The 15521-nt window shown below is 39.8% G+C and overlaps 1 protein-coding gene across 5 annotated transcripts in view; it reads left to right on the forward strand.

The window, feature by feature from the left end:
- The window catches only part of ARHGAP44 (Rho GTPase activating protein 44), a 195358-nt gene that overhangs the window by 103903 nt on the left and 75934 nt on the right, over nt 1-15521 (forward strand). For all 5 annotated transcript variants that reach the window (XM_004603890.3, XM_055143123.1, XM_055143126.1 and 2 more), the window contains exons 5-6: nt 4043-4154; nt 10704-10780. In XM_004603890.3, coding sequence (XP_004603947.3) covers nt 4043-4154; nt 10704-10780 — 189 coding nt within the window. The remainder of the gene's footprint in view (nt 1-4042; nt 4155-10703; nt 10781-15521) is intronic.

A 15521-nucleotide genomic window follows, 5' to 3' on the forward strand; every position in this document is an offset into this window, starting at 1 on the left:
ATATTCAAAATTAAAAGGAAAAGGTTTTATGTAAATATTTATGGAAGTTACTACTTCTTTTTTATTACAGAGAGAACTAATTAGAGTTTTATGAAATAGTTTCTATCTAGAAGCAGAGTAACTTAAAAAAAAAATTAGTAGGGGCTTGAGGATGTGTCTCAGTTCTGAAGAGCCTGGCTGGCTTGCCTGAGGTCGAAAGTTCAATCCTTCACCCTCACCATATCAAAAAATGGGACCCATGGCACTACACTTAAGTGTGTGACCACTTTCCCCTCCCCACACACACATGCACGCATGCACCATGACCAAATGTTCATGTGTCATAACCACGTACATGAGTGCTGTCATGCGTGTGCTGCTCCTGCTCATCACTGTTACCAACGCCCCATCACAGCAGAGACATTGAATAGGTGGAAAAAGAGTGATCCTTTGTGTAGGGATGAAAAACGGTCCAGTTCCCTCTACCTTCTGTAGGTCCTTGACTGGAACCCTGCAAGTTTAACAGATAGAAGATTTACAAGATAAATGTATATACGTTTTATTAACATATGTAGTTTTACGCATTGGAAAACTTAGATGAGTGATTTAAAGGGGTGGCTAGAACATGTTTATTCAAAATCTTAACAAAAGATTGGTAATTTTGAGGTACATGAACAAGAAAGGAAATTTGATTTTACTTTGAGATGTTTGAGCAAATCATAGGAAAGCAAATATGAAGTAATGAAAAATTTATAATGTGGGTTCCTCCTTTAGCCTGAGAAGGATCTAGCATAGTTTCTAGTGATTAATTTATAGTAAGAAGCAAGAAGACAACTATAAAATTCACCCTTCTTGGATGGGTGTTTGAGCATTGTATAACTGAGACTTTAACCTGAAAGCTTTGTAACTTTCCACATGGTGAATCAATAAAAGAATTAAAAAAAAAAATTCACCCTTCTTTTAGGAACATTGTGGGAGGGCAGAGAGCTCATTCTACATCTGCTTATCTCAATTCAAATAAACTATGCCAGTTACCCATTATTGTGGTGACATATTCTGTGACATATTCATTGTAAATAAATAAAGAGGGGCTATCGAGATTGTACAGTGGGGAGAGTGCTTGCTTGTATGTGGCTGACCTGGGCTCGGTCCCTGACACCTCGTATGGCTGCTTGAGCCTGTCATGATTGATTCCTGAGTGCAGAGCCAGGAGTAAAACCTGATCACCACCAGATGTGTCACAAAAACCAAAATTTTAAAAAGAAAAGAAATACAGATAAACTTCTAAAAATCTTGATGTAACAATAGTTAATGTGTGTGTGTGTGTATGTGTGTGTGTGTGTGGAGTGTGGGGGGGGAAGATCTAAAGCAAAGTGAAACCTAAAATGCCATAAAATCACAACATTAGTAGTAGCACTGTCGCACTGTAGTCCCATTGTTTATCTATTTGCTCAAGTGGGCACCAGTAACATCTCCATTGTGAGACTTCTTGTTACTGTTTTTGGCATATCAAATACGCCATGGGTAGCTTGCCAGGCTCTGCCGTGTGGGCAGGATACTCTCGGTAGCTTGCCAGGCTCTCTGAGAGTAACGGAGAAATTGAATTTGGGTCGGCTGCATGCAAGGCAAATGCCCTACCCGCTGTGCTATCGCTCCAGTCCCATTATTTCAGACTCTTGTATTGTTTAAAAGGAGAATAAAGTTATTAAAAAATCAGGTGTACCCATTTGTAAAGAATAACCATAATTAGAAATAGAATGCATCATTTTAAAACTAATTTAAGAATCAAGAAAATGAAGTTCTATGCATGGATTGAAAGAGAAAGTAGTAGGGGAAATAGAATAAATATAGAAAGATAAAATTATGCAAATTACTGCATATTTGTACATATATTTGTGATCAAAATGGATTTGGCTGCTTATATAGGATCTCAGGTAGAAAAACATAGAATCTATTATATTCTGTATCTTAAAATATGCCTAAATCATAATGACTCAGCAAACATGAAAGTAGATAGAGGAGGGCTTAACAGCTAGCGTGTCATGTGTGCAGGAGTACTAGGCTCAGTCCTGTACCTCATTATTTTCTGAGAACTGTTGGAGTGATGCCTGAGCATCAATCTGAAAGTGACCTCCAATATATCTCAGTGTGACCCCAAACAAAAAAAAAGTGAAGGAAGAGAGTAAAGAGACGGAGGAGTAGGGAGTTTCTAGGTAAAGATAGCAGACTGAATACATACTTCTAGTCTGTGCTTTCCCAAAGTCCACTACCAGGAAAGGTTTGTTTTTTCTTAAAATACACATTATCACACATATTGGGAAAAGAGAAGGAGGACAACAACGCAAACATTGTGAGCTGCAGAGCATCTTGCTGACTGGGAACCCACCTTTGTACATCCCCAAAGCTGACTCCCATCTGATGTAGGGTAAGCAAAAGAGCCAACATCCTTCATACAGGAAACACTGAGAGGGCACAATAATCGCAGCACCAGGAATCTCTGGAATAGTCCACCTTTGGGGCTGAATATTGATATCACAAATGTGAGTTGGATTATAGTCAAGCATCATTTAGTCACTCAAACCTAGTCCTTCTCCACACCTCTGGGAGACTGTCTAAATAGAGTGAGAAATTGATATGCTTCCAGACTTGCCAAAAGCAATGGTGGAAACTAGATTATTGAGCAGTAAATTCAAAATTCTGAAGGATTATGATGCTCAAAGAGACTTTGATATCCTGCCTATCATTTTTTGTCTGTAATACGTGAAGACAAAATGGAAAGTGTGAAAGTAGCTACAGTCTCATTTGTCATAGTTGTGAGTCAATAACTATTTTTTAATTATAAACTAACATTTAAGATATATAACTCGGGGCTGGAGCAATAGCACAGTGGGTAGGGTGTTTGCCTTGTATGTGGCCGACCTGGATTCGATTCCCAGCATCCCACATAGTCCCCCAGCACCACCAGGAGTAATTGCTGAGTGCATGAGCCAGGAGTAACCCCTGTGCATCACTGGGTGTGACCCAAAAGCAAAAAAAAAAGTATATGTATATATATATATATATATATATATATATAGCTAAATATCACCAGAAGCATTGAGACAATGCAAAGATGAACCCAGAACTTGGGAATTGACACTTACATCAAAAATACAAAGTAATTTGAATTTATGCCACTCATATGTGTAAACATATGAACTACAAATAAATTGAAATAGATCCTAAAACAAAAATAATGAAAGTCTATCATGTTATACCTATAATTTATTTATAATATTTATAGTATAATATAATAATTTTACTTATAAATAAATTTACTTATAAGCGTGTGAAGATTGCTGTATTTCACCTTGGAGAATTAAGCCTTTGTATAAGAGATTATTAACATGTTGTTGAAGGTTGAGTCTTGTGTGCTAACATGTGTGTGTGTGTGTGTGTGTGTGTGTGTGTGTGTGTGTGTGTGTTTCCCTGGTTGGTTGCTTTCTGTTTTACACTGCATCCAATGTGGTATGCTACTTTTGGTACATCAGTGGTGTAGAATTTGAGATGTTGCTCCAGGAATTCTAAAATTTTAAATACAGTGATATAGCTAAGGTTAATTTAGTTTTATTTTCTTTAACTGGATGGTGACTTCGGGGTCCAGAGACATCACTACAGTGTGTTGATCTAGTATTATTCTCCTCTGACAGATTTATTTTGAGTCTCTGGATCATGGCTATTTATGAGCTTCTAGGGCACCAGAAGCAAGTTCATGGGCGTCACTGCCCGGCTCCTGGAAGCACAGGGAGAAGCAGGGAGGTCCTGGGTTTGTCAGTAGATTCACTCATGGATGAGGCTCGCCTAAGCCTTGGAGATTGGTTGCGAGCATGGTGGCAATTGGGTTTTGGAGGTTTTTGGCTGCCCGGGCTCTGTTGGAGCGGGTGGGGGGACTCACCCCTGCACTCCGGGTTACCCCTGATGATACAGTCTGGTGCAGGGTCTGGAGTCATCTCTGTAGCATGTTGCTGGGTGATACATTTTTTTCTGTGGTATTTAGTATGATTTTTTCCCTCTTCTGTTATAGGAAAATGCTCAAACTGTGTGGAGAGACAGAGGACAAGTTGGCTCAGGAACTGATTCATTTTGAATTGCAAGTAGAGAGAGATGTGATTGAGCCCCTGTTTTTGCTGGCTGAAGTAAGTAAGAGAGGAATACGGTGCCACCTAAGTGAATAGGAGAGCACAACACAGCAAACTCTTGTCATTCTGCTTTCAGCCTCCTTACTGTTCCCTGTTGTCTCCCTGTTTTCTGACTCTGTTCTTCACTGGGCATATGCTCCCCAGCCACATGGCCAAGTGCCTCAGTATAGCTGCTCTGAGCCAGTCGGTTGCTGCCCTTCTTTGACTCACTTATCTTTGTTGGTATTCCATTTACTAAGACAACAAAGCTGTAAGTATTCCCTTCTTCCCAGCAGAATTTTGCCCATGCTTATGACTTCTGCCCTCCAGCACCTCAAATTCTTGGTAAAATGAAGAGGAATGACTATTCCTTCTCGCAGGGTAGGATGGGGACCTGCCCTGGGGCTTGAAGCCCAAGTCCAGAGATTCTTGCGTTTCAAAGGACAGTAAAGAAAACTATGAACCTTAGTGTCTCTGTGAAGATTTTGCTAACTTCAACTAAATGCCTTGCACAGGGCTCAACCAGATTTGATCTCTGGTCCTCTACATGGTTCCCTGGGTGCCCTGCCAGGAGTGACCCTGAGTTCAGAGACAGAAGTAAACCTTAAGCACTGCTGGTCTGCCCGCCACCAAACACCAGGGATGTTTGTATACCATGACAGTACATAAATATCAACATTACTCTCAACACGTAACCTAAACTATAATAATTTTAAAAGATGAATGACATCTTTGAGAGCCTGGAGAGATGTTTCAGGGGTAAGGTGTTTGTCTGGAATCCGACCAACCTGGGTTTAGTCCCTGGCACCACATAGGGTCCTCGGAGTCCCACCGGGATTGATCTCTGAGCACAGAGCCAGGAGTCATCCCTGAGCACCTCCAGGTGTAGCACAAAAACAAAGATTAAAAAAAAATCAGGAAACAAGTTGGAGAAGTCTTTTATTTTTTTCCCTGAACACTTTTTTTATACTTTATTTCAGGGCTAGTACAAAAGGTAATAAATGCTTCCCGTGGAACATGTGGAAAGCTCACATCTGCACAGTTTGGTAGCCATTGGATAGAACCACATACAACTGAGTGCTAACTCTAACTTAATATGACTCAAAACCTAATTTTAAATCTGATTCTCATTTTATTCGCTGAATAAAATGAATTGAATTGAAAATAATTGAACTGAAATAATGTTTTGAATCAAAAATGATGTTCCACATGTGACTTGGGTTGCCATTCTCAGGCAACTTTTTTCCAGACCACTGTTTTCCAGTGTGTGCTGGAACAATCCGGCAGAGAGTTAGTATCCTCAAGTGCAAAGGGGAACTATTTGTTTGCTGCAAGAAGGTATGAGTAAAGAAATTCTTATGTGCCTGTAAGTATTTGAAGGCAAACTTTGACTTTTTTTTTTTTACTTTTAAACAATTTTGGGGATCATCGAGACAGTACAGACATTAAGGTATTTGCCTTGCATGCGGCTAATTCTGGCTCAGTCCCAGGACTGCATATGGTCCCCTAGTACCATAGGAGTAATCCATGAGCACAGTGCCAGAAGTAAGCCCTGAGCACTTCTAATTGGCCCCAAGCATCCACCCAATTTTTTTTATGAATATACTACCTCTCTACTGTGTATCCATAATAGTATATTCCATTAGATGGAAACTATGTGATGTTTTGATTTTTAATTATTGTTGAGATGATCTGGTTTATAATAGTGTTAATCCTTCTGCTTTTGACATGCAGTGTTACAGTATCACCATCATCAGTGCCAAATTGCCCAAAGCCCTCCACCACTGTTCTCATTTCCCCTTAATCTGCTCTATTCCTCCCTCCCAAATCTAGCTTGGTGACTTCTTTCTGTTGTTAGAGTTCAAGGGTTTGTTTTCATTGGACACTAAACATTCCTTTGCTTTGGTTCTTTCTATACCATATAAAGGAGATTAAACATTTATTCATCTCCCTTTGGCATACATTGTTTATTATAATCAATTGCATAATTGCTGCATACTTTATTTCAGTTCAAAAATGAGATTATAATTTTTCCTCATACAATCATCGCATGGAAGATTTGTCATACCACATAAAAGGTAAACGAGCTACATTGTGTTTGTTAGTAGCATGTGGGTGCATGTTTGTCTTCTTAAGCATTGCAAGTTGGAGTCTAGAATTCTCAGCACATGGACATTGTTCATGTATGAACAAACCCCGTAAAGGTCATTTGTGCTGTTCATACAGTGACTATATTATGAGCAGTAATAATCATTTTAATACCCCTTGAATATTAAGAAATCATCCTTGGAACTGTTATACACACAGGTAATTAAGAGTAGGTCCATTTACCACATGAAATAATATCAAAAACTTCAAAAAAAAAACCAGAAACCTCAAAATATGCTCAATGTATCTGAAAATGATGCATGATGGCAGAGCTGTGAGGTAAGCCCTTATTGGCCACTGCCAGAGGGTTCAGAGCTTACTCCTGACTCTTCATAGAAAATCTTTTCAGGGCTTGGGGGGGTCTTATGAGCGTCAGGGGTTGAATCTGGTTTAGCCACATGCAAGGTAAGAACCTACCCATAGTACTATTGCTACAGGCCCATAAAATACATTTTGTATCAGTGACCCTCAGGGTGGAAGAGCAGATAATAAAACCAAGATATTGGTGCAGAATCTTCAAATAAACATTATATTTTGTCCTTGATATAAGACCTGAATCTATATGGTACATATAGGAACTCTCCATAGCAGAACTCTCCGTGACATGAAGCTAGAAGCATCTTTAATGATAAAATGCCACTGAACAAGCAAGCGGAAGCAAAGATAAACAAATGGGGTTACGTTAAATTAAGAAGCATCTGCACCTCAAAATGATGACCAGAATACAAAGTCAACTCTCAGACTGGAAGAAATTATTTGTCCACCACTTATAAAGGGTTAATATCAAAGACACAGAACTTTACAAGAAAAGATATCCAACCCCATCAAAAATGGGGAGAAGAGATTAACAGAAACTTCCTCAAGTAAAAATGGCCCAAAAAAGACATAAGAAATGCTCTGTATCATCAAACAAATGAGTTATCACCTCAGCACAGAGACTGGCACTCATCATAAAGAACAACCATCTATGGTGTGGATGAGGGGAAAAGGGCCCTCTTTCACTGTTGATGGGAATGTTGACTGGTCCAGCCTTTTGGGAAGATAATTTGGACATTCCTCAACAACACAGAAAAGACATCTATGTTCATTGCAGCACTAGTCACAAGAGCCAAAACTTGGAAACAATTCAAGTGCTCAAGAACAGATGGTTGGATAAAGAAGCTCTGGTACATAAACACAGTGAATTACTACTCAGCCTTAAGAAAAATGAAGTCATACAATTTACTGATACATAGGTGGACCCGGAAAGTATCACGCCGGATAACATGATTCAGAGATAGGAGAGACACTCCTTTTTATCCCACGTATGAATGATCTCACTCGTATGTAAGATATAAAGAAACAGTGCATTAATAACTAATGCCCAAATACAATAAAAACAAAGAGCAGGTGAACTAGTCTTTAGTAGGAAGCTTGCCACTGAGGAATGGGGGCGGGCGGGGGGGTGAGGAGGGAGGAGAGAGGCCAGGGAAGGGACTGCTACAGCAGTGATAGAGGGAAGTAGTCACTCTGGGGGAGGACTGGGTGCTGAGAGATGGTGTGGTGATGTGCATGGTACCGTAGATGTAACAGTACTGTAAGCCACCATGTCTAACAGAAAAAAGGAAAAGGAAAAGGTACCTTCCCTGTAGGCAAGCGGTGGGCAGAGGGAAAACGGAGATATTGGTGGAGGTAAGTGGCACTGGGGAAAGCAGTGGTGTTGGAGCATTGTACACCTGAAACTGAATCATGAATAACTTTTTAACTTTGTAACTCACAGTGATTCAATTAAAAAATAAAAAATAACATGTAAATCTGTACTTCACACATTGTAACTTTTCCCAGGCATCATATTTATAAGCTGTAATTCAATTATAACTTTTTGTTAAGTTTATGTTTTATTGTTTTGTTTTGGGGCCACACACAGCAGTACTCAGGGATTACTCCTGTCTCTGTACTCAGGGATTACTTTGGGCGGAACATGGGGGGCCATATGGGCTGCCAGGGGTCAAACCCAGGTTGGCCACATGCAAAGCAAGCACCTTGTGTGCTGTACTATGACTCCAGACTAGAAAATGTTGGCTAAATTGTCATGAAAAAGCGATGTGTGATGATTTGGACTATTTATTTATTTGGGTCACATCCAGCGATGCACAGGGGATACTCCTGGCTGTACACTCAGGAATTACTCCTGTGGTGCTCAGGGGACCATATGGGATGCTGGTAATTGAACCTGGGTTGGCCACGTGCAAGGCAAACGCCCTATCTGCTATGCTATTGCTCCAGCTCCTTTACTATTTATTTTTTAACATGCTTTTATGCATTCTTATCTTGCACTGAAAACAGTTTAGTAATTAATATCAGCACGATAAGTCTAATATAATGGTCCCATCCCACTTTTTTTGTGAAAAACGTTTTGCATAAAATTGATGCCTATCACCCTTTAGTTTCAAGTGAAGTTATAGCAAAAGACTTTCATCTTCTATAACTGAATATTTCTCCAGGGTGTTTATGCAGCAACTCTCTTGATCCTCTCATCTATCATTGGACATTTGGGCTATTTACAGATATTAGCTGGTGTAAATAGCACTGTTGTGAATGTCAGTGTGCATATATCTTTTCAAATTAATATTTTGTCTTCTTAGTATAGAAGGTAAAGAGTGGAATTCCTGGATAATATCACTGTCTGTCACTGTCACTGTCATCCCGTTGCTCATCGATTTGCTCAAGCGGGCACCAGTAACATTTCCATGTGAGACTTGTTGTTGTTTTTGGCATATCAAATAGCCACAGGTAGCTTGGCATGCTCTGCCGAGCGGGTGAGATACTCTCGGTATCTTGCCAGCCTCTCTGAGAGGGGCGAAGGAATCGAACCTGGATTGGCTGCGTGCAAGGCAAATGCCCTACCCACTGTGCTGTCACTCCTTGATAATATGGTAGCTCTATTTGTAATGTGTTTTAGAAGTTTCTGTACTGTTTTCTCCATATCAAACAATAGTTCCTCTTATAGAGTGTTTCTACTCTTGGAGTCGCACACCCCAGAGTATTCCAGGCTACTCCTGGTGCTCAGCCTGGTAGGGGTCATTCCCAGCAGCCCGGGGAAGGGAGGGTTCTGACTCAGGCCTCCCGCATCTGAAGATGTGTGCCACCCCCTCTCAACCTGGCCTTGAGGCTTACTTTTTCAATGCATCTTCAAAGTGAAACTTTGGGTGCAGTGTTCAACAGAAGTCATTCTCATTCCAGACTTCCCAAATGCCACTCAGTTACAGAATCTTCCAGCCTGGAGCACTGATGAAAGACCCTCAGCACCTGCGGGAGTCTGGAGCCCCAGTGGAAGCTGAAGGAAAATTCAGGGTCGTGTGTAAGCTGGGTGCTGAGACTGTTTTAGGTAGTAGATGACCCACGTGGCTCTTAGCATGACCACTAGGCAATCTGACTCTTCCGGGGCTAGGAACGTCATTCCCCTTCTTCATTTCACAAGTCTTTGCCCTGAGTACACTACTCAGCCCTGACCACTGAGTGAATAGAAAGTGCTCCACAGAAGATTGGGTAGACCCTTCTGTCATTTTTTAAAATTGTCTGAGAGCCACATCCTGAGTTGATTGTTTCAATTTGTGATCATTTTTCATTTTAAATTTTCACATCCTGCCCCACTTTTGCTGGGCCTTAAACCAAAATCCTTTACTGGAACGTTAAGACATTTTTAGAAATAAAAGTATAAAAAAGAATATTCACACATAGCCACCATGGAAGAACTTCTTATAGCTTAGGAAAAAAACCTTAGTAATGTTGATTCATTATTTACTTTGGAAAAAAAAAATCTTACTTTGTTTCTATAAAAATCTTTTTTTTTTTAAATTGTATTGAATCACCGTGAGATAGTTACAAGCTTTCATGTTTGGGTTACAATCACACAATGATCAAACACCCATCCCTCCACCAGTGCACATTCCCTATCAGCAATATCCCGGGTATACCCCCCTTTTCATGGCAGACAATATTCCCCATACTCTCTCTCTACTTCGGGGCATAAAAGTCTTTCTTAATTTTGTTCTCCCAAGGCCAGTGTTTTTTGTCCTTTGCAGTCACATTCAAATTAAGTTTGCGCATCAAATTTAACTACTAACTACTATTCCTGCTTCTCTCCCACTTCGGTCCATATTTAAGTAGCAGTCCCTATGTATCTGCAGATTGAGGTAAGAGCTAGAATAAGGTGAAGTCTAGTTGATGTGTGAAGTTAGAACCCAGAGATGGCCTGGGTCAATGTAGGCCTGGCAGATGTTCAGTGAAGAAAAGACAAAGGTTAACTGAGAATTAACGAGAATCTTTATCTTTTACCTAAAATAACGATTGGAAGATTCTTAACAAATTTATCAGTAGTGATTCAAGAATTTATCTTGAGCTTTAATTAAACCGTGTCTTCACTATCTGTGACCACAGGTGGAAATCCCAAATATTCAAAAACAGAGGAAGCATTTAGCAAAGTTGGTGCTGGACATGGATTCTTCACGAACAAGGTATAGTGGTTTCTATGATCATTATTTGAGGACTATGGGTTTGTGTGTGGGTCTGTGTGAGTACAGTTTTATTTACCATGCTTTCCCTAACACCTCTTTTGTGCTAGGTACAAAATGATGTTCCAAAGGAAAAACACGCCTGCCCTCAAGGAGGCTGCATTCTTGTTTGTAATACATGTGCTAAGCAAGTGAACTTATAAGGCAATTTTGTGCAGCAGTAGATCATACAAAGAAAATAACACAGGAGCCATAAATGTGGCTCTATAATAGAATAGAATCCTTGCATGTGTGAAGCCTGATATTTGATTCCTGGGACCCCCAAATAAATGAGATGGGGTGGAGATAGAGAGAGAAAACATAGAGTAATTTGAAATAGAATAATGGAGAAAGGATGGCAATAACATTAGGTGGGATTGGGATACAACTGACATATTAGTGTCAGGCATGTAGCATGGTGAGTCAGTATTTATACATACCATAATATGATCACCAGATTAAGTCTAATAAACTTCTTTTTACTCTTATGGTAGTTTCAAATATGTGGTATCATATTTTAATAATGTTCCATGCTGCACATGACCTCTCTATGTCTTATTTTATTCTTGGAAGCTTATTCCTTTTGATAAACCATAGAAACCACCTTCTAAGTTATTATAAGATGACACTGAATCTGTGACATAGATTATGAGGAAGATACAGTCCATTAGATCTACTTTAAAACTTTCTTGAAAAACAGAAATGGTAAATGCAAAGGCAGTGGGATGGGTTAAGGCTAACAGTCAAGATTAGAATGAAGGTCAGCATAGCTTAGAGAGAAGAAGCAAAGAAGAGGGTAGTGGAGGAGACGGTAGTGATATATTATGATCTGGTGATATGTTGTGTTTTTTTGTGAGTGGAGGATTTTGGATTCTTTGGACCCATTCACCTTTTCCTCAAGCCAGTGGTGTGGAAACCTCTTTTTTGCAGCTATTCTCTATCCTAAACTCATTATGTGAGAAATAGAGTTATGACAAGAGTGCTCTGCCACACATCTCCCCAAATCCACCAGAGAGTTACTGTGACAGCAGAGGAACACCACTGACCCAAGGAGGCTATAACTGTGACTAACATATATCATAGTTGTGCACATACGTGCTTTTTGTCATTTGATTTTTACATTGAGTAGAATCACATCTTGCAGTGCTCAGGGGACCATGCAGTGCAAGGGACTGAATATGGGGCTCCAGTCCTTTAAGCCATTTCTCTATCCCATATGCCCTTTTGTTTTATTTATGGGGGCGGGGAGGGTTAGTGACCAGAGAATGGAGGCTGCTCTCAGCAGTGCTCAGGCAGCCCTGCTGAGATTCAGTGCTAAAGCCCAAGGATGCAGTACAATTCAGAGTTTGCAGTTCAGGGGACCCCAGAGCCACCCAAGTGGTGTCCAGGTACCTCAAAGGCTGCTGGGTCCTCTGTTGTCTGGTACTTACAAGATTACAAAGACCTTGGGGGCCTCTAGGGCTGTGACCATTACCCTCTGCGGCCACAGCGCTACACCGGATGATGCTTTGGAGACCATGTGATGACAGGATCAAACCCAAGTTAGTACATGCAAGAAAATGTTATCAGTGTTATCTCTCATCCCCCATGCCTTAAAAAAATTTTTTTTACAATGGTGTGTGCATGTGTATTTATGGAGCAAATTGGAGGAACATAAACATACAAATGGAAGGAACTATTTGATTCTATCTTAATTCTGTTTAGTTCCATTCCTGGTCAGTTTTAATTATCTCCAAATCTTGTTTCACTTTTCTTGAGAAAAGTGAATAAAAACAAATACTTGGACTGAGAGATGTAGGATAACCCAGAAGTCAAAAGATGAAGTACCAAGATCTACATCCCTATTTTCTAAATCTGTGGCTTTTGTCAAGTTACTTAACCTCCCAGAATTTTATCGTACACCATAATAATAATATTTGTGAGGTGAACTGAGAGGGTTGGATGCCATGTGAGGTCATGTCTTTCACAACACTTCCCACGTACTTTACAAAAGAAAGTAGCTTTTATGTCAGCTTGAACATTGGCATTCTGCATCTGAACTACTAAAAAGCATTAGAGTCATTCCAAAGATCAGAATAAATAAGACAGTTAAGAATAGTAAAGAAACCAATTTCAGGGGTATGGTGTCGTCAATAGGTCAACCTGTACTTGCAGAATGAATGCATCAGCAGCCTGATGGTGACTTCAGGCTTCCTGACACCCTAAGATTGACACTGTGCCTTTTTGGCCAGACCCCAACAATTTGGGGCCAAGTTTGCCAAGAAATTAAATGGCCAAAAGTTAGATATGTGGGACCCATGCCCACAAACCACCTCTGGCTCAGCTATACAAGCTCATTTATTGGCCTTATTTCAGAGACTCAGAGATAAATCTCAAAAGCGACCAAAAGCCACAGTTAATCTTAGACCCGTGCATGGCTAAACAGACTGGGGTAAATTGGAGGGGGCAGGTTGGCCTGGTGACCTGCCCAAGCAGAGCCCCCAGCAGCCACTTGCTTCCACAATCCAAAATCGCCTCACCATGATACTCTCCATGTCCATCCATTTATAGGCAAATTTCAAGACTTCATTTTTCCTGAGAGCTCCATAGTACTCCATTGTGCAGATGTGCCATAGTTTCTTTATCCATTTATCTGTTCTTGGGCACTCAGGTTGTTTCCAAATTCTGGCTATGGTGAATAGTGCTGCAATGAACATAGCAGTGCAGATGTGTTCTCATACCAGTATAAAATTGTCTCTCCAGGAAAAGAAGAGATAGTATGCCAGGTAGGGCACATGTCTTGCATGTGGCAGACCTGGGTTTTTTCCCTGGCCCCCCATATGATGAGCCCTGCCAGTAGCAATTCCTGAGGACAGACCCAGGAGTTAAGTCCTGAGCATCAATGAGTGTGACTGCCAAATAAATAAATAAATAATAAATCTAAAAAATGTGTTTCTTCATAGTATCAGTGTTCAAGTCCGTATTTGGGGACTCACCTAAAGAAGTTGAATAAATATTGATTTTCCCACTTTTAGGATAATGATAGACACCACTGTTACAGAGAGATTTTTTTCCAGAGAATCTGGTTTCTTGCTCTGAGGTTTTGTAACACTCAGATTCTCAGCTTAGTATTTCTGATCAAGGGTTCATCGCCATCTCCATTCTGTTTGTTCTTATTAGTGGGTAACTACTGAGTGGAAGCTCTGCTCAGTCTGTTCTTGTGTTATTTTATTAATGTCATGGTGGTATATTTATTCTGAAGCATAAGGAAAATTTCATTGGGGACCTCTCATACATGATTAAACAATATTTATAATCTCAGCTCATACTTTATATATTGATTAAGATTTAGTAAAGAAATCTTTAACTTCCTATCCAAATTTTATGCTTTATAAACTTAAACCTTTATAAACTTTACACATTAACTTTTTGTTATTTATAATATTCAGTATTTTAACAATTATATTATCCTCGTAATATGCGACTTCTAATAGCCTTGTTCTCCGTCTAAGAGAACCTGACAAGCTACTGAGAGTCTATTGCCCCATGGGGAGAGCCTTTCAAGCTCCCCATGGATTATTTATATCCCAAATACAGTAAAAGATATATACATACCTCTCGGAGAGCCCAGCAAGCTACCGAGAGTAATCCGCCCGCACAGAAGAGCCTGGCAAGCTACCTGTGGCGTATTTGATATGCCAAAAACAGTAATGATAGGTCTCATTCCCCTGACCCTGAAAAAGCCTCCAGTCATTGGGAAAGATGAGTAAGGAGAAGCTAAATTCTCAGGGCTGAGTATAATAGAGACATTACTGGTGCCCGCTCGAGTAAATCGACGAACAGCGTGATGACAGTGATACAGTGATATTATCCTCCAATAAACTTGATTCATTTTTAGTCAGTGCTTCTTATGAGTATTCATTCTAATAGGTATTCATTTCAGTATGATCCTCCTGTATCCTATTAATATTCATCTCAGCACATTTTATATAGTTATTAGTTTAATGACTGATTATTGCTTTGGGAGATTGAAAAACTCAGTTAATATCAGGTCTCAGTTTATCAACTATAACGGGAGATTAAATCTAAGTTTTCAAGTAATGGGTTCTCTATAGGTTCTAGATATGATGAGAACTTTCTTCATAAAGGTGTCTTCTTTTTTTCCACATTAATCTCAGTCTAGTAATTTATAGACTAAATTTGTCTTGCATAACCTTGCTGAATGCCACAAGCACCTGAACCTCCCCAGCTTGATGCCTTCTGCTCTATCCCTTCATTCTTACTAACCACAAAGAATTGAAAATTGACCAAATGCCATCCTACTGAAACTCAGGATCACAGTTTATTCACTGACTTATAGCCACCTACACGTCTTGATTTAGTTTGTGTGCATGCTAGATTTTATTCCTGGCCATACCCTTATTCGGATTGCCATGGTTTTTCTCTACTCATCTTCTCTCCTTTCTGAGCTATACCATGCAGCCAGGAGAAGATGTATTTTGCTTTTATTTAATAGAGGCAGAAATTGTCATATCTTATAAACCCATGTTCAATAGTTTCATGACTGAATATTTGAATTCTGCCACAGTTTTGGTGGAACTGTCAAATACTACTAATTTATTCAGTGTTGGGTCTAAATCCACTGTATTCATTTATAATTGTTTCAGCATATCTGGCTAATGCATTTCACAAAACTATGTAAACCACAATAGATATTTTAAAATAC

Source organism: Sorex araneus, chromosome 6 (assembly GCF_027595985.1).
Source record: "Sorex araneus isolate mSorAra2 chromosome 6, mSorAra2.pri, whole genome shotgun sequence".
NCBI classification, from domain to species: Eukaryota; Metazoa; Chordata; class Mammalia; order Eulipotyphla; family Soricidae; genus Sorex; species Sorex araneus.